The 22,700-nt window shown below is 42.5% G+C and overlaps 1 protein-coding gene across 4 annotated transcripts in view; it reads left to right on the top strand.

Moving 5' to 3' along the window:
• The window catches only part of LOC105478943 (family with sequence similarity 210 member A), a 63,410-nt gene that overhangs the window by 29,235 nt on the left and 11,475 nt on the right, over nt 1–22,700 (top strand). For all 4 annotated transcript variants that reach the window (XM_011736697.2, XM_071085769.1, XM_011736699.2 and 1 more), the window contains one exon: nt 13,864–14,364. In XM_011736697.2, the coding sequence (XP_011734999.2) occupies nt 13,892–14,364 (473 nt within the window). In that variant the 5' untranslated portion in view covers nt 13,864–13,891. The remainder of the gene's footprint in view (nt 1–13,863; nt 14,365–22,700) is intronic.

Below are 22,700 nucleotides of genomic sequence, written 5' to 3'. Positions count from 1 at the left end.
ACTGCGTGGGAACCTGAACGTACAGCCTGTTGAGAGGCGTGGGTAACAGCTTACTGCGTGGGAACCTGAACGTACAGCCTGTTGAGAGGCGTGGGTAACAGCTTACTGCGTGGGAACCTGAACGTACAGCCTGTTGAGAGGCGTGGGTAACAGCTTACTGCGTGGGAACCTGAACGTACAGCCTGTTGAGAGGCGTGGGTAACAGCTTACTGCGTGGGAACCTGAACGTACAGCCTGTTGAGAGGCGTGGGTAACAGCTTACTGCGTGGGAACCTGAACGTACAGCCTGTTGAGAGGCGTGGGTAACAACTTACTGCTTGTGAACCTGAACGTACAGCCTGTTGAGAGGCGCGGGTAACAACTTACTGCGTGGGAACCTGAACGTACAGCCTGTTGAGAGGCGCGGGTAACAACTTACTGCGTGGGAACCTGAACGTACAGCCTGTTGAGAGGCGTGGGTAACAACTTACTGCGTGGGAACCTGAACGTACAGCCTGTTGAGAGGCGCGGGTAACAACTTACTGCGTGGGAACCTGAACGTACAGCCTGTTGAGAGGCGCGGGTAACAACTTACTGCTTGGGAACCTGAACGTACAGCCTGTTGAGAGGCGTGGGTAACAACTTACTGCGTGGGAACCTGAACGTACAGCCTGTTGAGAGGCGCGGGTAACAACTTACTGCTTGTGAAGCTGAACGTACAGCCTGTTGAGAGGCGCGGGTAACAACTTACTGTGTGGGAACCTGAACGTGTAGCCTGTTGAGAGGCGCGGGTAACAGCTTACTGCGTGGGAACCTGAACGTACAGCCTGTTGAGAGGCGTGGGTAACAACTTACTGCGTGGGAACCTGAACGTACAGCCTGTTGAGAGGCATGGGTAACAACTTACTGCGTGGGAACCTGAACGTACAGCCTGTTGAGAGGCGTGGGTAACAACTTACTGCGTGGGAACCTGAACGTACAGCCTGTTGAGAGGCGTGGGTAACAACTTACTGCGTGGGAACCTGAACGTACAGCCTGTTGAGAGGCGTGGGTAACAACTTACTGCGTGGGAACCTGAACGTACAGCCTGTTGAGAGGCGTGGGTAACAACTTACTGCGTGGGAACCTGAACGTACAGCCTGTTGAGAGGCGTGGGTAACAACTTACTGCGTGGGAACCTGAACGTACAGCCTGTTGAGAGGCGTGGGTAACAACTTACTGCTTGTGAAGCTGAACGTACAGCCTGTTGAGAGGCGCGGGTAACAACTTACTGTGTGGGAACCTGAATGTGTAGCCTGTTGAGAGGCGTGGGTAACAGCTTACTGCTTGTGTGTGCGTCTGAAGTGGGGAGTAGGAGTAGTCTTGTAGGACTGAGCCCTTGATCTGTAGATTCTGGCTCTTAACTCAAATACGACAGTATCAGAATTAAATTGAATTGTAGGATACCCAGTTGGCGTCCCCCGGAGAATTGCTCGATGTGTGGAGAAAACGCCTTCACATTCAGTTGTAGAAGTATTCTACATTGAGTGTGACAGTAGAGAAAGAAAAAGAGTTTTTTTTCCCTTAGCGTAGGATTTTGCATGGTCACCCAAATTAAATAATGGCAAAAGTTTAGATGAAGGAAGAATATGAACTTGGTTTGACCAGGTCATAGATGAGAAGATGATGAAGGGAGCTAGAACTAATAATTATTGGTATAGCGTAGTAAGTGCTAGACACTTAACCATCTCATTTATCTCATCATAAATACCACGCGATAAGAGGATAACTTAGTTTTACTGATAAGGAGAAGGCTAAGAAAATGTTAGCGCTCAGGTCTTTCTGATGGCAAAGCCTCCGTTCTTTATTGCAGGCTGTCAGAAGTGAAAAGGAGAGGATGCAAGGGAACTGGATTCTGCGTTTATGTCACCATTACAGATAGTAACTATGACTCAGATCCTCTAAAAAGATACAACGATATAAATATTTTTTATAAATGAATAGATTTATCTAGTGATTTTGGAAAATCATTGATTTTTTTTAAAGTGGGACACTTGGCATTTAAGACTGCTCTGGAAATGAGTGAATTATTAATGAGCTTCCATAGGAATTCACTAGGGGGGCAGAATTTAATCTTTTCTGAGAATTAAGAATTTAGCCGCGGCTCCATCCTTCATTCAGCGTGTTTATGTGGTGTTAGAAAGCCCCCAAAGCAGATTAGGCTGAAGGAGATGGATTATATAGTAGAAATTAAATTGGAGCCATCAGTGCATTAGGGAGTAGGAAAATAAGAACCCAGAAAGTACTATCAACAAACTTGCACACCGTTTTCCTTCCTCTAAGCAGCAAACTGAATATGATGTAAAACAGCAGCCAAAGTGTGATTAAGAAAGAGATCGAGGCCAGGCATGGTGGCTCACGCCTGTAATCCCAGCACTTGGGGAGGCTAAAGTGGGATAGCGTGAGGTCAGAGTTTGAGACCAGCCTGGGCAACATAGCGAGTCCCTGTTGTTAGGTTTTGAAGGGAAGACGAAGGTTAAAGAAAGACACACACAGAAAGAGGGTGGCTCTACAGCAACTGCGGGCATTTATGTCCAGCATAAACCTGAGAGGTGGGGGACCAGTTTAATGCCAGTAGCCACTGCCGCTTGTAGGCTGGAGTGCTTACAGGTATGGGGGGCGGGGGGTCTGGGCGGTACGGCTTGCTGCCCGGGAGGATATTGGTAAGATGTTTCTATCATCTGGCCGTTTGGCCAAGTGTGTTCCTTGGGCCCTTTGCCCAGCAAGATATGATAGGGATGTTCCTTCAGCTGGGCCCCTGCCTGGCGGCGTATGGTAAAAATGTTCCTGTGCCTTGTGGTCAAGTGGCTGGGCAGGGTGTTCTCATGGTCTGAGCCCCTGGGGATGTTTCACTTTGACCAAGGTCTGCAAAATGGCGGGGGGCTTGCAAAAGCAGTTTGGACTCACCTGTCTCTGCAATAAATAAAAAGTAAGAAGTGGAAAGGAATGAATCCTAGGATATTTGGATATTATTAATCTGAATTAATAAGATTAAGATCCTGATTTTAGGATCTTAATCTTAGGATCTTAGGATCCTCAGATATTCTTAGGATCCTAGAATATTCAGATATTCTTAATCTGAGTTAATTCTTAATTTTTTTTTCCTTCTTCTTTTGAGACGGAATATCACTCTGTCGCCCAGGTTGGAGTGCAGTGGCGTGATCTCAGCTCAGTGCAACCTCCGCCCCCTGGGTTCAAGCAATTCTTCCGCCTTAGCCTCCTGAGTAGCTGGGATTGTGGCGCCCGCCACTACACCCAGCTAATTTTTGTATTTTTAGTAGAGACGGGGTTTCACCATGTTGGTCAGGCTGGTCTCGAACTCCTGACCTCATGATACACCCGCCTCGGCCTCCCAAAGTGCTGGGATTACAGGCGTGAGCCACTGCGCCCGGCCAGTTCTTAATTCTTAAGCTGGAATTACAGATGTGGGCCACTGTACCTGGCCAAAAACTGTTTTGGTGTTTGTGTGAGAGTATGGAAAGTGTGATTTCCCAGAATAACCTTTTTTTTTTTTTTTTTTTTTTGAGACGGAGTCTTGCTCTGTCGCCCAGGCTGGAGTACAGTGGCCGGATCTCAGCTCACTGCAAGCTCCGCCTCCCGGGTTCCCGCCATTCTCCTGCCTCAGTCTCCCGAGTAGCTGGGACTACAGGTGCCCGCCACCTCGCCCGGCTAGTTTTTTGTATTTTTAGTAGAGATGGGGTTTCACCGTGTTAGCCAGGATGGTCTCGATCTTCTGACCTCGTGATCCGCCCGTCTCAGCCTCCCAAAGTGCTGGGATTACAGGCATGAGCCACCGCGCCCGGCCCAGAATAACCTTTTTAAGCTGGCTTCTTTGACGTAGCAATATGCATTTAAAGTTCCTCTATGTCTTTTCATGGCTTAATAGTGCATTTTTTATTACTGAATAATGTTCTGTTTGTATGAAGGTGCCACAATTTGTTTATCCATTCGCCTATTGAAGGACATCTTGGTTGCGTCTAAGTTTTGGCAATTATGAATAAAGCTGCTTTAAACATTTACGTGCAGGTATTTTTGGTGCGTAAGTTTTCAGTTCACGTGGGTAAATAGAACTTGACTGTTGGATTTTTTTTTTTTTTTTTTGAGACAGAGTCTCTCTCTGTCTCCCAGGCTGCATCATCCACCTCCCAGGTTCAAGCGATTCTTGTGCCTCAGCCTCCTCAGTAACTGGGATTACAGGTGTGTGCCAGCATGCCTGGCCAATTGTTGGATTGTATGGTAAGAGTATGTTTATCTTTTTAAGAACCTATTAAACTCTCTTCCAAAGTGGCTGCACCGTTTTGCATTCCCACCAACAATAAGTGAGAGTTCCTGTTGCTTCACACTCTCACCAGCATTTGGTGGTGTTGATGTTTTTGGATTTTAGGCATTGTAATGAGTTTGTAGTAGTGTCTTACTGTTTTTAATTTGCAATTTTCTAATGATGTGGCATTGAACATCTTTTTCTGTGTTTTTTGCCGTCCGTAGATCTTAATGAGGTCTCTGTTCAGATCTTTTTCCCATTTTGTAAATGGGTTGTTTTCTTATTGTTGAGTTTTAAGAGTTCTTTGTATACAGTCACACGCTGCTTCACAGAGATGTGGTCTGAGAAATGCATAGTTGGGCAGTTTTGTCGTCGTGAGAACATCACAGGGTGTACTTACACAAACCGAGATGGTGCAGCCTGTTGCTCCTAGACCACAAGCCTGTACAGCACAGTACTGCATACTGGAAGCAGTTGTAACACAGTGTAAATATTTTTGTGTCTAAACATACCTAAATGGGGAAAGGTACAGTAAAAGTACCGCATAAAAGATGGTTCACCTGCACCAGGGCACTCACCGTGAATTGGAGCTTGCAGTACTGGACGTTGCTCTGGGTGAGTGAGTGAGTGAGTGTGAAGGCCTAGGACGTCACCGTGTGCTACTGTGGACTTCATAAACCCCGTACACTTAGGCTACACTAAGTTTATTTTTAAAAATTTCTTTACTAACAAACCTTAGCTTACCTTTATTTTTATCCTTATAAGCTTTTGCCTATTAACATTTTTACTTTTATTTTATTTTTTAAAGTTTTTGTTAAAAATGAAGGCACAACACACATTAACCTGGGCCTACCCGGGGCAGGATCATCAGTATCACTGTCTTCTGCCTCCACTGTCATCACCACAAACACATGAATACGATGTCACTAAGCAATTGGAGTTTTTCCGCTCTGTTATCTTACGGCACCATCTTTTATGCTGTCCATTGCTGGCTGAAACTGAAGCTATGCGATATGTGACTGTATTGGATACAAGTCCTTTGTCATATACATGTTTTACAAATATTTTCTGCTTAGTGACTTGTCTTTTCATTCTCCTAGCAGTATCTGTTGCAGAGTAGATGTTTTTTATGTTTAGTGAAGTCCACCTTACCAATTTTTTCTTTCACAGATGCTGCTTTTTGGTGAAGTCTAATAATGTGAGTCTACTAACAAATGTCAGTCCTTGTTCTTCTCCAGTATTTTGTTGGCTGTTCTGAGTATTTTAGCTTTCCATATAAACTTTGGAATCAGGTTGTTGATATAAGAAACAGTTTTCTAGGATTTTGATTCGGATATTATTGTTGAATCTGTAGATCATATTGACAAAAACTGGTATCTTAACAGTAGTGAGTCTTTCTATCTGTGAATGTAGACTGTCTCTCCATTTATTTAGACCTTTGATTTCTGTCAGAGTTTGAAAGAAAACAGAATTCCTTATATAGGTCTCATACATATTTTGTTTATACTACCTAAGTATTTTTGGAGAGTATATTATTATATAAATGGTATTTTTTAACTTCAAATTCTTATGTATCATTGCTAGTATCTATAGACAGTTAACTTATATATTTGATCTTGTAAAATCACTGTACTTGCGTATTAGTTCTAGGAGTCTTTTAATAGATTCTTTTGGATGTTCTACGTAGACAGTCTTACTACATGCAATAAAAAGTTTTTCATCTTCCTTTCCAATCGGTGTACTTTTAAAATTTTTGTTCTTGCCTTGTTGCACTAGCCAGGACTTGCAGTGTGATGTTGGATCAGGGTGGTGGTAGAGGTTGTCTGTCATCTTTGCCTTGTTCCCAGCCATGGGCGAGTGTCCAGCCTCCCACCATTAAGTACGCATGAGTTTAGCAATAGGTTTGTTGTAGATGTTCTTTATCAGGTTGAATAAGTTCCCCTCCAAGTTTGCTGAGAAGCTTGTTTTTAATCATGAGTAGGTGTTGGGAATAGGTGTTAGATTTTGTCAGCCTTTTGCTCCATCAATTCATATGATCATATTATTTCTTTAGCCTGTTGATATGGTGGGTTACATTGATTGTGATAACCAAAGTGAGTGACTGAGGCAGATGTCCCAGTCAGTGGCGGCTTATTGGGCCAGCTTGAGGGCGTGCCCAGAAAAAACACAAGTTACAGACACATCTGTGGCTGGTTTTTTGGTTCTCAGGAGGTTTAGTGACAGGAATACTTGTATACTTGTGAGGTTTTAGTGCCTGGTAAATGTACATTTTACACAAGATAAGATGAACCTTTGAAGGAAAAGGGAGCAGAGGAAGCAGATACCTCAGGGAGGGATGAAGGAACTGATGCAGGATATTTTCTTGACCCCTTCACAGGACTTGTGACAGGGATTCCCTGTTTACTCGGCCTGCCCCACTCAACCCCTCACGGGAGGGAGCATGTGAGCAAATGAGCGTGGGAACCGGCCAGCCACTTTGCTGCCGCCAGCAGGAGCAAAGTCTGTCCGCTGTGCTCCACCCATCATGGGAGAAAGCGCGCACGCGAGTGAGTGCAGGAACCGGCTGCTTTCACGCGAGCTGGAGCAAACTCCGTGCAGGCCCTGTGGCGGCATCCAGGCGGGGGTGCCTGCGACCCCAAGGCCCCAGAGGCCGTGATGCAGTGCTGCCTTAGCTCCGCCATCTGCAGACAGCAGCGTTACCCGCTCAGTGGACCCTTTGGCTAGTCGCGTGGGGTGGCTGCCCTCCGCCAGTGACGGTAAAGAGCCAGAGTGACAGCCTTTGTGGGGACCCGTACTAGCACCTCCTGAATTCGTGTCCAGTGCTCAAGAGGGATGAGGTCATGCCGACGGTTGAAGGATGGTGAATATGGAGAATTTTATTGAGTGATGAAAGCCTCTTTGAGCGGGGCGAGAAGCTGGGAAGGGGCTGAAAAGGGCGGGTTGCTCTCCCCTGAAATTAAGTTGCCTCTGCCTCATCCAGCCATCGTCTCTAAGTCAAGGTGCCTCTCGAGTCCAGCTGATTTCACTGACGCCCAGCCACTTCTCCGCTCTGTCAGCTGAGTCTGGGGTCTTCATAGGCACAGGATGGGGCCGGGCTGTAGGTAGTTTTGGAAAAGACAACAAGACGTTGGTAGGTAACAAGACGTTCAGAAAGAACCAGTTAGGAGAGAGCGGGCACACAGGTTTGGAAGTTCTCACTTTGGGCTGTGCGTTTCAGGTTTTTCTGCTTGAACGTGGGGTTTTGCCAGGGACCTGCTCCTGTCTGCCTAGAATTTCTCTGCCTCCTGCCCCTGTCATTGTATCAGAATAATTACTCTCATCTTGTCTTTATTCTGTACCTGGGAAGATAAGCTAGTAATCGGCATTATCAGTGTGGAGTCTTTTGGAGAGCCTGTTTCTGTTTATCTCCTGGGGAAGAAAGCCTAATGGAGGTTAGTGAGATAGGGGTATATTGAAGGGTGTGTTACTGGTGGAAGGTATCCAAAGGTTAGCAGTGGCGAATTTGTACGGGTCTGCAGCAATCTCGTTTCTTGCCTCCTGAGAAGAAGGCATTTGACTGATGGGCATAAGGAAGAAAAAGAGACTGAGGCAAGTTTCAGAGAAGTAGTGAAAGTTTTTTCAAAAAGGCTTTAGAACAGGAAAGAAAGTATGCTTGGGAAAGACCCAAGCGGGCATGTGAAGGGTAAATGCAGTGTTTAACTGTGATCCTAGGACTTCACAGGCTGACCCACTTCCAGTGTCTTGCACACTTTTCCCATGATTCTCCTTAGGGTGGGCTACCTGCATGTACAGTGCCCTCCTTACACTTGGGAAGTGAGCACGAGCGGTGTGTTTAGGAAGTTGTCTGCACGTCCATCTGAGGCTTTCTTCCCTTTTCCTGTGGGGTGCCCCTGGAAGGTCATACACAGTCATTTTGTCTCTTAATGCGTGCCCGGCTCACTCATCCAACACCTGAGATTTTATTGGAAGCCATTTTTGCTTCTCCCTGGTGCCTGCATTCAATTAACGCTTGAGTGTAACAGGTGTGGACCATCAGGAAATGTCCTCCCTCTGGCCCCTGCTGCCAATTGATCACGTTTAGAAAGGTAGTGTGATAATTGCTGAACCATCACCAGACATCTCTAGTGGGTGGGAGAGCTCTCTCCTGCCCCCACATACCTGTCTAACTACCTGTAACAGGTGTGTGACCTGAACTCAGCTTCCAAGGTTTCGCCAGGGTCCCCTTGGCCAAGAGGAGGTCCATTATTCTCAGTTGATTCTTAAATGTTGAACTACCTTTGCATATCTGGATTAAATCAAGGTGTGTGATTGTTTTTAGACATTGATGGATTTGACTTGCTAATACTTTGTTGAGGATTTTTACTTTCTATGTTTATAAGAGGTATTAGTCTGTAGTTTTCCTTTCTTGGATTATATGTAGCTGGTTTTGGTATTAGGGCACTTTTGGCCTCATGGAATGAGTTAGTCTTCTCTGCCTGTGTTTTCTGAATTGTATGATGTTTTCCTTAAATGTTTGGTAGAATTCACTAGTCAAATAATCTGAGCCTGGGTTTTTTTTTTCTTTTGGAAAGGTTATTAATTTTTGATTCCATTTCTTTAATGAATAATGAATATAAGATTATTAAAGTCTTTTGTTTCTCCTTGTGTGGGTTTTGGCAATTTGTCTTTTTGAGGACTTGGTCTATTTCATCTAAGTTATCAAATTTGTGGGTGTCAACCTGAAATAAGCTGAAGCAAAATTATTTTAAGTAGAGAGTTTATTTGGGCAGAGCCTGAGGATTGCAACCCAGGAGCATAGACTCAAGTTGCCCTGAATACACACACTTCCTAGCAGCAGTTATAAGTAAGTGGATTTTTAAAGGCCAAATTGTGGGGGACAAGGAATGAACTAATAAAGAGTTGCTTGTCAGGAGTTCTCACTGGTTTCCAGAGGTAGCATTGAGTTATTGGCTATATGTTGTGAAGCTATAGATTGTGAATTATAGCATTATTAGGTTAATTCGTAGCTACTTACGGCAATAACAAGCAGTTTCAAGAGGTGAATACACAACTCAGAGGAGGTGGGTTGGTGAGGGGAGGTATGGCGTGATTTCGGTCTCATTTTAATGTCTCTTTGGGCCTGGTAGTTAAAAATACTTGCATTCCTCAGATAAGATCTTTTCTCACAGTCATCGAGTTAAAGTTATTCATAGTATTCCTGTATTACTTTGTCAGTATCTGTGGGATCAGTTATGACTCCTTTCATTTCTAATATTGGTCATTTGTTTTCTCTCTTAGTTATCTTGGCTAGAGATTTATCAGTTTTATTCATTTTTTCCCCAAAGAACTAGGTTTTGGTTTTGTTGATTATTTTTTTGTTTTCTTTTCCTCATGTTCGTTGCTTTCTGCTCTGATTTTTTTTTTTTTTTTTTTTTTTTTTGAGACGGAGTCTCGCGCTGTTGCCCAGGCTGGAGTGCAGTGGCCGGATCTCAGCTCACTGCAAGCTCCGCCTCCCGGGTTTACGCCATTCTCCTGCCTCAGCCTCCCGACTAACTGGGATTACAGGCGCCCGCCAACTCGCCCGGCTAGTTTTTTGTATTTTTTTTAGTAGAGACGGGGTTTCACCGTGTTCGCCAGGATGGTCTCGATCTCCTGACCTCGTGATCCACCCGCCTCGGCCTCCCAAAGTGCTGGGATTACAGGCTTGAGCCACCGCGCCCGGCCTTTCTGCTCTGATTTTTATTATTTCTTTCTGCTTGCTCCTCTTTTCTAGTTTCTTAAGGAGGTAACTTAGCTTATTGAGTGTAGATCTTCTTTTCTAATATGTGCATTCTTCCTGTAAGCTGTTGATGAAAGAGTCAAACTCTGTGAAATGTTTAAGGAGGTTTATTTTGAACCAACTATGAGTGACAAGGTCTGAGACAGTCTCAGGAAGTTCTGAGAACACGTGCCGTAGGTGACTGGGTTACAACTTGGCTTTAAACGTTTTAGGGAGGCATAAGACATCAATCAGTATAGGTCGGGTATACATATACATTGGTTCCATGTGGAAAAGCAGGATAGTTCAGAGTGGGGACATATGGGTCATAACTGGATTAAAAGAGTTTCTGATTGGCAATTGGTTGGAAGAGTTATTATCTAAAGACCTGGAATCAATAGAAAAGAGTGTCTGAATTAAGATAAGGGGTTGTAGATACCAAGGTTCTTAATGCTTAGATGAAGTCTCAAAGGTGGCTGCCCTTAGAGACAATAGATGGCAGATGTTTCTGGTTCAGACCTTTAAAAGGTGCTAGACTCTCCGTTAACCACTTCAGGATTGAGAAGACCTGGAAGCGGGGTTCTGATTATGTTAATAGAGTCTTTACAAATACAGTTTAAAAAAGGCTTTGCAGGATCATTTCAAAATAGGGCAAAGAAGCATGTTTTGGGGTAAAATATTTTGATTTCCTTCTTTATCTGTCATGTGAAGTTATGCCAGAGTCCAGTTGGAAAGCAGCCATTTATATAGGGTTAAATAAAACCCCTCTGATGAAATTTCATGGTTTGCAGGGTGTGACTCCCCAGACCTGTTAGACAGGAATTTGGGCAAGAGGAAAAAGGTCAAAGTTTAGTCTTCAAAGCTCTGCTTTGCTGTATCCCACAGATTTTGTTAAGTTGTATTTTTGTTTTCAATTACTTCAAAGTATTTTAAAATTTCTTTTTAGAAGTTTGAAGATTTTTTTTTAGAAGTATGTTGTTTAATTTTCCACATAATTGGGGTTGGGGCGAGTTCCCAGCTATCTTTATGTTAATGGTTTCTAGTATACTTCTGTTGCAGTTTGAGAACATAACTTTGCATGATTTTCATTTTTTAGAATTTGTTACAGTATATTTGACGGCCCAGCATGGGGTCTGCTTATTGAATGTTCCATGTGAACTTGAGGGGAATGTATATTCTGCTGTTGTTAAATGTAGTATTATGTAAATGTCAATTAGATAAAATTGATTAACATTGTTGTTTAGTTTAACTCTATCCTTACAGACATTCTGCCTGCTGGGTTTATCAAGGTTGTTGACCGGAGTATTGATGTCTCTAAGTGGATTTCTTTCTTCCTTTCTGTTCTGTCAGTTTTCACCTCATTTATTTTGGTCCTCTCTTGTTAGGTATATGCATGTTTAGGATTGTTATGTCTTCTTTTCATTATTGTTATTATACAGTGCTCCTCTTTAACTCTGATAATCAAAGAATGTTTGCGGTCTGCTTTGTCTGAAATTAGTCCCCAGTATCACTTTTTTTTTTCTTTTTTTTTGAGACGAGTCTTACTCTGTTGCCCATGCCGGAGTTCTGTCTCCAGGCCGGAGTGCAGTGGTGCGATCTTGGCTCACTGCAGCCTCTGTCTCCGGGGTTCAAGTGATTCTCCTGCCTCAGCCTCCCAAGTAGCTGGGATTACAGGCATGCACCGCCATGCCCGACTAATTTTTTTTGTATTTTTCACCATATTGGCCAGACTGGTCTCGAACTCCTCACCAGGTGATGTGCCCACCTCGGCATTCCAAAAAGTACTGAAATTACAGGGATGAGCCACCACTCCTGGCCCAGTATCGCTTTTTAAAAGACTTCTTGGGGGCCTATTTATTTTGCAAGACTTGTAGTTTCCCTTATCAACTCAATTGTACTGTTGTCGGATTATCTGTGAGAGTCTGTTAGGCGCTGATGTTAATTTTTCATTAGGGAGGGATGAGTCAGGGGATTAATTTTTATTGGTGGATAATTACTAACGAATGTTTTTATACGATGACAGTTTTTATTTTGCCAGTCAACTTTGTACACCAGATAAAGAATATTCATGTAAGATGGAGTATTTGTATTTATTGGAGTGCTAATTTATTGGGGTGCTAATTCAGATCTCTGTTATTTAGGATATAGTTAAATTGTCTGTTCTGAACATGTTAGAAGTAGTAAGGTAGAGCTGGCGTTGGGAGTGGGAAGGCTTGTGTGGCACCACCTGATGTTGAAGGAAGGGGACTGATTGACTATATGGCAGTGGCTACTGTAGTTACATTTGCCACTGGGAAAACCTTTGTCTAAAGAGGCTAAGTAATTATCTGGAAGTCTCTATGATTCTTTTTTTTTTTTTTAAAAAGACTTGCAGTGTTGCTGTATTGTCCAGGCTGGAGTGAAGTAGCTGTTCGCAAATGCACTATAGCCTCAAATACCAATGCACTATAGCCTCAAATACCTGGACTCACGTGTCCTCCCATCTCAGCCTCCCGAGTAGCTGGAACCACAAGCCCAAGCCACTGTGTCTGTTTGTCTTGTAAATCTTTGTTCTGTGCCGATGCTGGATCAAATAGTGAGACGTCACCGTACACTTTTTTCTCTTCCCCCATTGATATGGGGTGGGGAAGAAAATAAATACCAGGCTGTCTCTTCTTGCCATTCAATAGCATAAGTGATTTATAACTTGATAACAGTCTGAAGGCATTATAGTGTAAATAATGCTATATCAACTGTTCATCAGATCTCAACATTTGTAATCATAAATAACACTTATGATGCTCATTAGTTTACAAAAGTGTCTTTACATCAGAAATTTTGTGTAGTTCCTGGTAACAATCCTGTAAGTAATCTTCATTTTAGTAGTGGACCTGGGCTTGGAGTCTGAAAGGGAATTATGTGGAATTGTATCCCCAAAGCATCAGAACCCAGATCTTATTTTTTCCCACACTGTACTACACTGTTTCTATAGAATAAGAGGCCTCAAAACATTATTCCCCATGGTGTCAGCTGGACTAGTTTACCGTATCATATTTAAATGATGTGTTTTATGAGATTTTTATTTTATTTTATTTTTGAAACGGAGTCTTACTCTGTTGCCCAGGCTGGAGTACAGTGTCATGATCTCAGCTCACTGCAGTCTCCACCTCCTGGGTTCAAGCAATTCTCCTGCCTCAGCCTCCTGAGTAGCTGGGATTACAGGCGCGTGCCACTGTACCCGGCTAATTTTTGTATTTTTAGTAGAGACGGGGTTTTGCCGTGTTGGCCAGGCTGATCTCGAACTCCTGACCTCAAGCAATCCGCCTGCCTCGGATTCCCAAAGTGCTGGGATTACAGGCGTGAGCCACCGCACCTGGCTTATTTTATTTTATTTTATTTTATTTTTCTGAGATGGAGTCTTGCTCTATCATCCAGGTTGGAGGGCAGTGGTGCGATCTCAGATCACTGCACCCTCTGCTTCCTGGGTTCAAGTGATTCTTCTGCCTTGGCCTCCTGAGTAGCTGGGATTACAGGTGCCCACCACCACACCTGGCTAATTTTTGTACTTTTAGTGGAGATGGGATTTTGCCTTGTTGGCCAGGCTGGTCTCGGAACTCATGATCTAAGGTGATCCACCCACCTTGGCCTCCCAAAGTGCTGTGGTTACAGGCGTGAGCAACCGCACCTGGCCTTTATGAGATTTAAAAATTACACTGTGCTTAAACTGTATACCCTAACATCAGTTTTTGTGGAGTATGTAGCAGTGTCTCTTTTTACTTCCTGATGGTTAATGATTGATTTTCAAATGAATTGATTTAAAATGGAAGCCTCAGTATTACCTAATTTTTTAAAACAATTGTCTTTATAGAAACTGAAACCTATCAACACTCTTCAAAATGCAGTGGAGTGTACCACGGACTGTATCTCGGCTGGCACGCAGGACATGCTTGGAGCCACATAACGCTGGTCTTTTTGGACGCTGTCAAAATGTAAAGGGACCTTTACTTTTGTACAATGCTGAATCCAAAGTGGTTTTGGTACAAGGCCCTCAAAAACAATGGTTGAATTTATCTGCTGCCCAGTATGTTGCAAAGGAAAGGAGGCCATTGGATGCTCATTCACCCCAACCAGGAGTCCTTCGCCATAAGCAAGGGAAGCAACGTGTTTCATTCAAGAGGGTTTTTTCATCCAGTGCCACAGCTCAGGGAACTCCAGAAAAAAAGGAAGAGCCTGATCCTTTGCAGGACAAATCTATTAGTCTTTATCAACGATTCAAGAAGACGTTTAGACAGTATGGAAAAGTTCTGATTCCAGTGCATCTAATAACTTCTGCTGTTTGGTTTGGAACATTTTATTATGCGGCCTTGAAGTAAGTTTTTGCTTAGTCAAATGTCTTTCCCTGTCTTACTAGAATATGAATCTTTTTAATTGTACTAATGATAGCTTTAGATTTTTAAATGCTTTAATGTGTTTCATCCATAGAGGATAACTGTTTTTCATAGCTTTTTTCACATTTTAATAATAATAGCTAATATTTGCTTCCTGTTTGGAGCAAGCATCTGGTGTAATTTTTAACTGTTTCATCTTATTTAATCGTCCCAGCAACCATATAAAGCAAGTTACACAATTACACCCATTTTATGAATGAAAAAACAGATTATTAGGCAAGGAGAGTAAAAATAGTTCAGCTTTTCCCAAAATAACTCAGCTGCTAAGAAGTGGTGCCTGGACTAAAGACCCAATTAGGTGTGTCTGATCTCAAAGCATACACTCTCCTATATGCAGATCTCATCCTGGCATTCAGGAGAGCACAGACATAAAATAAAATTTCAGAAATTTGGCAGCACCATGACTCCGTAATTATATATTTCTTACAATGTTCATAAATATGAAAAGATATCTGTTTTGCCATATGTGTGGTTTTGGTGGGAAATTTGCAAGATTTTCCCAAAGCCCGGCTAATCTGTTTGCATTGACATTACTCAAGTCCAGTAAGTGTCAAGGAAAGGTCTTACGTTCTCATCAGAAGTGAATCTGGTAGGTCTAACCTCCCAGTGTTTTGAAACATACAATTTTAAGTGCATCTGTCTTGTTAATACTGTGCCTTCCCCTTACTTAATAAGGTAAGTAAGTTATTTGCTTCCCACTGCTTTAGGTGCAGGAGGACCAGTGATTCCCCATTTCTGCCACTAGTCGACCGAGTGCCCGTTCCTCTGTGTCTGGGCCTGGTGTGCAGGAAGGACTTTGACACTTCAGTAAACTCTCCTAATGGGTTGAGAATTACTTTATACTTTCCAGAGTTGAGTGGTTTTCAGTGCTTGATTATATTTAACGGCTTGATATCAAGACATTAACAAATTATGGTTAGTGTTGTACATAAAGCTCACTCCTTAGAAGCAGCCTATTGCAGACTAAGCTGTAAGTAGCTCTTCCAGGGTGATGGAATAGAAACTACTTATTATTGGGAACACAGGATCACATAAGTTTCTTGACAAAATTTCTAAAAGGATTTTTTTTCACCTTGTGTAATTGATGCTGTTCTGTTTCACTTTGTATCTTTACATTATGTTCCTGTTATTTAATTATATCCTTCTTTGTTGCGTATCATTTTCTTTAAGAATTGTATCTTTACTTGCAGAAGATTCTTTAGGTGTATATTGTATGGAAGTGTTTCTTGGTTTATTAATGACATTTTTGGACATGTTTATATTTATAGAAGTCTTCAAAACTGCCCTTGGTTTTTTCACAGAACATAAAGTTACCATTTTGATCAAAAGTTATTGTAGGCATTCAGCCCTGTTGTGTAATGAATGGATTTCTACGTATTAACTTTTCTTTTTTGAGTCATGGAGGATTTTGTGATTCAGTCTGTGAACGATGACATGAAAAGTGCTTCTTTCTTTGCCCTCGTCAGGTTGACTTGTAAGGCAAGGCGTTCAGCCTCCAGGGTGGCCTGAGAGGGAGAAATTCAAGCATTTAATTAATTGAATATGAGATTCTCGTTTAGGTTGTTAAGAATAATATTTTTGTTCCTTTTACTTTTCCTTATTCTTTTTGGCAAAAGTTCTGTAACTGAAAAAGTAGACCCAGAATGATCTAGTGATCTTAATAATGCTTAAGATTTCTTCAGTGTTGTGTGGCACCTAAAGCAGTTGTGGGTGATGCTCTGCCATCCCCTGTAAAATGCAACTTTGTTAGTTTTATTTTCCCCCCTCTTTTTTTGCAAAATGCTTATACGTAAACATGGTGGTACAACTGTCAACTTTAAAATAATACCCTTCCCCATTACGCCTTGCTTTGGGGCTGTTAGCATAGGAATCTGGTTGCCAGACCACCACTACTGCCTGCCACGACCACTGTGTCAATTCTGTCATAGCATCACGGAGAGAATTTAAAATGGACAGGTCCCTGAGGTTTTTATTAGCTCCTTTAAAATGTGAAAGTCGATTTGTTCTAAATGAAGATCTTAATCACAAGTAATGCTTAAAAAAATCAGACTAATGGATGAAAGAAAAAGGAATTAGAATATTTTCACTGTGGGATGATTGTATTGTAAAAATTGAAGTTGATTATACTAAATACAGATTGTCAGTTCACCTGACAAGAGGCTAGTTATATTTTAGTGTTGTTCGTTTGTTTGTTTTAGCTGAAAAAAGTTCTGTGTTATTTGCTTGTTGCCTATTACTATTAAAAGAAAGGGAGAAAAATAGTTTGTAGCTGGAAAGACGGGCATTTGACATCATGCCTCATTACTGACCAGTGTTTGTCTTAGTTACTCTGACAGGTCGCGTTACTGCCTTTCTAGGACTGTAGAGCAAAATGTCATTCTATATTTAGTTAACAGAGTGATGAAGTTCTCAGGCTTTTGAAATTCTTTATTTCAGGGAGTTCTAAATTGTGCATGCTAATAGATTTTATTTTAAAGTGAGCTTTGTTGCCACTCCTCTCTGGCAAAGCCTTGCAGAGATCTGATGTCTTCTGTTCAGAAGTGCTTTAGTTTGGTCAAATGTGGCTCAGCAGTGGTGGTGTGGTTCCTGCATTTAGATGCCTTGTGTTTGAGACCTCAGGTTCCTAAAGTTACAGACCTACTCTGAGGCAAAACCCTGATTACTTCTACTGCACTGTATCCAGACGGCGAATGTGCTTTTGTCCTTGTGTGTTTCTTCCTCTGTGGAAACAGTTGTAAAGCTGGCAGTTTGTGAAGCACAGATTCCTGGCTGGCTGTGGGCAGTTCAGAGTAGAAAGTGACAAACAATAGATGTTTCTGTTTGAATCAGACCCTCATTAATACTTCACATTCAGTACTTCCAGGAGAAATGAAAGTTATTTTTAAGAAAAGTCAAATCAACAGAAATAAGTGGGGCCGGGCGCAGTGGCTCTCGCCTGTAATCCCAACACTTTGGGAGGCTGAGGTGGGTGGATCACCTGAGGTCGGGAGTTCGAGACCAGCCTGACCAACATGGAGAAACCCCATCTCTACTAAAAATACAAAAATTAGCCGGGCATGGTGGTGCATTACACTACAGGATTACAGAGCCTGTAATCTTAGCTACTCAGGAGGCTGAGGCAGGAGAATCACTTGAACCCAGGAGGTGGAGGTTGCCGTGAGCCGAGATCATGCTATTGCAGGCCAGCCCAGAGCAAAACTCCATCTTAAAAAAAAAAAAAAAAAAAGTGGACCTTGATGCTTGCTTTTTCTGACAGAGGACACAAGCCAGTGACGATGCAGCTTGTTCCTGGAGTCTCAGTCCATTGTTGTATGATCTTTTATTTTTTAATTTTTTTATAGAGACAAGTGTTGACAGTGTTGACACCGCCTGCCCTAAACCTTATGTTAATGAGATTTAGTTGTTATCTAGAAAGAGGTTTGAAAAAGAATTGAAACTGAAGATAGAAGAAAGAATGAAGGTAGAAGAAATGAGATTGGACTCATAGTTTATTTTTTAATTTATCTGTTTAAAGTTTCCTTACATTGTTCTGTTTTCCTCTGACTTCTGATGATAAGTAATTTTAATAGTCCTTTCTTGAGGATGATCAGCCGTATCTGCTGAGGGTGCTCCCTGAACTGCTTAGTATTATGATGAAGTCACAGAGTGGGGCATCTTTTCCCTAGTTAATATTAAAAATATTCAGAATTTACCATTACCGTAATCACAATAGATCTAGGCAATGCTCTTTCTTAATGTCACAGGGAAAGCTGCTTTTACAGTGGAGGTCTACGGGCCCTGCCTTCACCAAGAGGCAAACTCAGTAATGCTAATAAGGGAGGAGACCACCCCTCATATTGTCTTATGCCCAATTTCTGCCTCCAAAGAAAGAAGTAAAGACTAAAAGACAGAAATGAAATCCACAGGCAGACAGCCCGGCCCCACACCCTGGGCCTCGTAGTTAAAGATCGACTCCTGACCTAATCGGTTATGTTATCTATAGATTACAGACACTGTATGGAAAAGCACTGGGAAAATCCCTGTCCTTTTCTGTTCCGTTGTGATTACCAGTGCCTGTGGACCCCCTTAGAGTTTTAAGCTCTTAAGAGGCACAGGAATCGCTCACTCGGGGAGCTTGGTTTTTGAGACAGGAGGCTTGCCGATGCCCGTGGCTGAATAAAGCCCTTCCTTCTTTAACTCGGTGTCTGAGGGATTTTGTCTGTGGCTCGTCCTGCTACATTTCTTGGTTCCCTGACCAGGAAGCGAGGTGATTAACGGAGGGTTGAGGCAACCCCCTTAGGCGGCTCAGGCCTGCCCTGTGGAGCATCCCTGCGGGGAACTCTGGCCAGCTTGAGCGCCGCAGATCCTGAGAGTGCTCCCTGGAAGGCAGTTGCCCCAGTGGACCGCCTCGCCAGAGCAGCACATGGCAGGCCCCTGCGGAGGATCAACGCAGTGGCTGAACACCGGGAAGGAACTGGCACTTGGAGTCTGGACATCTGAAAGTTGGTAAGACTGGTCTTTGAAACTTGCCCACTCCATTTGAGTGGAAGCGTGGCCTGATCACCCACGGCTTGCCTGTACCGGCACTTTGGTTTTTGTTTTTGACTTGACTTGGATTGCTCGATACTTTGATTTTGGTTTTGAGCTGGCTTGGATTTCTTGATACTCTGATTTTGGTTTTGATTCTGGTTTGGTGTAAACCATAGAAGTGTGTGTGTACCCTTTTTGCCCATTCTTTGTTTTGTGGTGTGTGTGTGTTGTCTCGAGAAAGCATGGGTCAGGCACAAAGTAAGCCCACTCTGCTAGGAACTATGTTGAAAAATTTCAAGAAAGGATTTAAGGGAGATTATGGTGTTACTGTGACACCAGGAAAACTTATAACTTTGTGTGAAATAGACTGGCCAGCATTAGAGGTAGGTTGGCCGTCAGATGGAAGCCTGGACAGGTCCCTTGTTTCAAAGGTATGACACAAGGCAACCTGTAAGCCAGAGCACCCAGACCAGTTCCCATACATAGACACTTGGTTAGAGCTGGTTTTAGATGCCCCCCACCCCCCCTCTCCACAGTGGTTGAGAGAACAGCAGCATAAGTGGCTGGCAGAGGCAAGGAAAGACCAGCAGAGAGAGAGAGAGAGAGAGAGAGGAAGGAGACAGAGAGGAAAAGAGGCAAAGAGAGAGAGAGAAAGAGACAGACAAAGAGGGAGTCAAGGAGAAAAAGAGGAAGAGACAGAGGCAAAAGGAAAGTCAAAAAGAGAGAGAAAGGGCCGGGCGCGGTGGCTCAAGCTTGTAATCCCAGCACTTTGGGAGGCCGAGACGGGCGGATCACAAGGTCAGGAGATCGAGACCATCCTGGCTAACACGGTGAAACCCCGTCTCTACTAAAAAAAAAAAACAAAAAACTAGCCGGGCGAGGTGGCGGGCGCCTGTAGTCCCAGCTACTCGGGAGGCTGAGGCAGGAGAATGGCGTGAACCCAGGAGGCAGAGGTTGCAGTGAGCTGAGATCCGGCCACTGCACTCCAGCCTGGGCAACAGAGCGAGACTCTGTCTCCAAAAAAAAAAAAAAGAAAAGAAAAAAAAAAGACAGAAAGTCAAAGAAAGAAAGAGAAATATACAAGTAGTTAAAAAAATAAAAAAGGGATGATTTAACATTAACCACTGAAAATTCCCTTAACCCAGAAGTTTTCCTAACAGGGCATCTAAATCTTAATTACCATGCAAAGGTCCGACCAGACCTAGGAGGAACTCCTTTCAGGACAGGATGATCGATGGTTCCTCCCGGGTAATTGAAGGAAGAAAAAAAAAAAAAGCCATCACTACTGAGTTAATTTGGACAAAATAAGGTCTTATTAATAGCAAAGGATAATTAAAATCCCTAACTTACAAGGTTTTCAACAAAAGTGAAGTTTGCTAAAAGTTAACAGTGTGGCATATATTATAGTAACTTTTGATCTTGTGGCCTTAGACAGTCTAGTCCACCGACATAAAGAGTTCACTTTGGAAAAGAATGGTTATCATCTTCAAAAAAAAAAAAAGCAGGGGGGCAGAGTTTATGTAAAAAGAGTATTATATAGTAAATTCTTGTCCTGAAATGAATTAACTGGTTGTTTAAACAAAAAAATGTTTGTATTAAGTCAGAAAGTTGAGGCATTTCAAAGAATTGTCTGCGAAAGTCGTGAAAGAGAAAAATGTTAAAAAAGGAATTTATGCAAGAAATGTTGTATAATTTAAAAGTAACTAGGCCTCCTTAATATACAACTATTGAAAAAAAAACAAACCAGTTGATGTGCAAGGTGTATAAGGAAAGTAAAATATACTTTTGATAAAAGGATTATAAGGAAGTATAAAAATGTATATTTTTACCTACATTAAAAGGTTAAAAAATTATTGTTTTTAAGGTTTAAGCAAGTTTTAAAACTTTAATTGTAAAGAAAATTCTGTGTGTAAACATACTAGCTAAAGTTAAAGGGGTGTTATCAGTTTTTCTGTGAACTGGACATTAAAGTAAAAACACAACGAGTTTTTCTTAAAGCACTAACCTGCTCTTTAACAAAAATTATAAAAGGTTAAAAAGAGTCTATAAAAATCTTACCTTATGGTCTGACATTAAACAATTGACTAAATATGTATAGAAAGGTTTATTAAAACTAAGTTTAACATTAATAACACACTAATATAAAGGTGAAATTTAGCTTATCTGGTATAAAAATAATACAGGAAGCATTGTCAAATATAAAATGGTGTTTGGCTTCTTTGGTCCAAAAACTAATAAAAACAGGTGCTAAAGGAAATTTCTCCGTAGAAAGGCACCAAGGACTATAAAGTCCACTGCTGATGTCCCCACATTTAAAACAAAAGATCAATTTCTTAGAAATTACATACTTGGTTTATCTTCCACTTTCCCTTCTCTCCAAAGTAAAAGTCTGTTAGCACAGGTACCACCCCTAGAGTTTCCGGTAAACCAGCACCAGCCTGAAGATCACGTTCTCATCAAAGGGTGAAAAGAAAGGAAACTCAAGCCAGCCTAGGAAGGACCCTACCTTGTGCTGCTACCCACCAAGACTGCTGTTCATACAGTGAAAAAAGGACGGACTGATCACAACTGAGTCAAGAAAGTACCACCCCCTCCAGAATCATGGGCCACAGTCCCAGGGGAAAACCCTACCAAACTAAAGCTAAGAAAAATTTAACTCTTTCGTCTATTCTATTACTCTTTCTTCTTTCCTCGCTCTATTGCTGACCATCTAGTTATTAACATAACCAAATCAATTTCGCCTCAAAGTATTGCATTTAATGCTTGCCTTGTTATACCCTGTGGGAACTGGCCAAGTCAAAGACAGCTCTCTGCTTCAGAAAAGTACCTCTGTCCCTCCTGACTGTCCTCAGACTGGGCATTAGTAAATTAGGACCATTTAATCCGGGGAAGTTTCGATAAAGACTCCAGTGTTAACCGGGAGTCTCGCTCCCCAGTGTAGAGCTTTTATGCCGTAGTTGGTCCAACATTCTGTGGACCACTAAAGAGCAAGGATGGACCGCCCCAACTGGGTTTTGTAATTTCCTGAAATCATACATTCATTTTACTAGAGGATCATAGAAGTTAAAGACTTAAAACAAATGTTGGCAATTAAGACAGGACACCAAGATGGAAATGCCTGATTGGAATGGATCAAATATTCCATCCGCACGTGAAACAAAAGCAGTTGTTATGCATGTGCACATGGTAGGCCAGAGGCCCAGATTGTCCCCCTTCCACTAAGGTGGCCCTCCAGTTGACCAGGCATGGGCTGCATGGTAGCTCTTTTCCAGGATTCTACAGCCTGAAGTGGTAAGTCATGCCAAGCTCTCTCTGCTATATCCCAAAGTCCAGCACCCTGTGGGTCAGCCCCCGAGGGCCATGCAGCCTCCGTCTCCCAACACTAAGTTCACTTCGGTTCTCTCATGACAGGGAGGAAACTTAGCGTTCCTTGGAGACCTGAAGGGATGCAGTGAGGTTCAGAATTTTGAAGGGCTTATCAATCAGTCAGCCCTTGTTCATCCCCCAGCGGATGTGTGGTGGCGTTGTGGTGGACCTTTACTGGGCACTCTGCTGAATAACTGGAGTGGCACTTGTACTTTAGTCCAATTGGCAATCCCTTTCACCCTGGTATTTCATCAACCAGAGTGAGGAAAAATAAGACCTTGTAAAGTGAGAGAAGCCCCTAATGGGTCTTTTGACTCTCACGTCTATTTAGACACAATTGGAGTCCCACGGGGAATACCAGATGAAATTAAAGCTTGAAATC

This window comes from Macaca nemestrina, chromosome 19 (genome assembly GCF_043159975.1).
Source record: "Macaca nemestrina isolate mMacNem1 chromosome 19, mMacNem.hap1, whole genome shotgun sequence".
In the NCBI taxonomy this organism is placed as follows: domain Eukaryota; kingdom Metazoa; phylum Chordata; class Mammalia; order Primates; family Cercopithecidae; genus Macaca; species Macaca nemestrina.
Note: the sequence above shows the minus strand (reverse complement) of the source record. Positions and strands in the feature narration are given on the sequence as shown.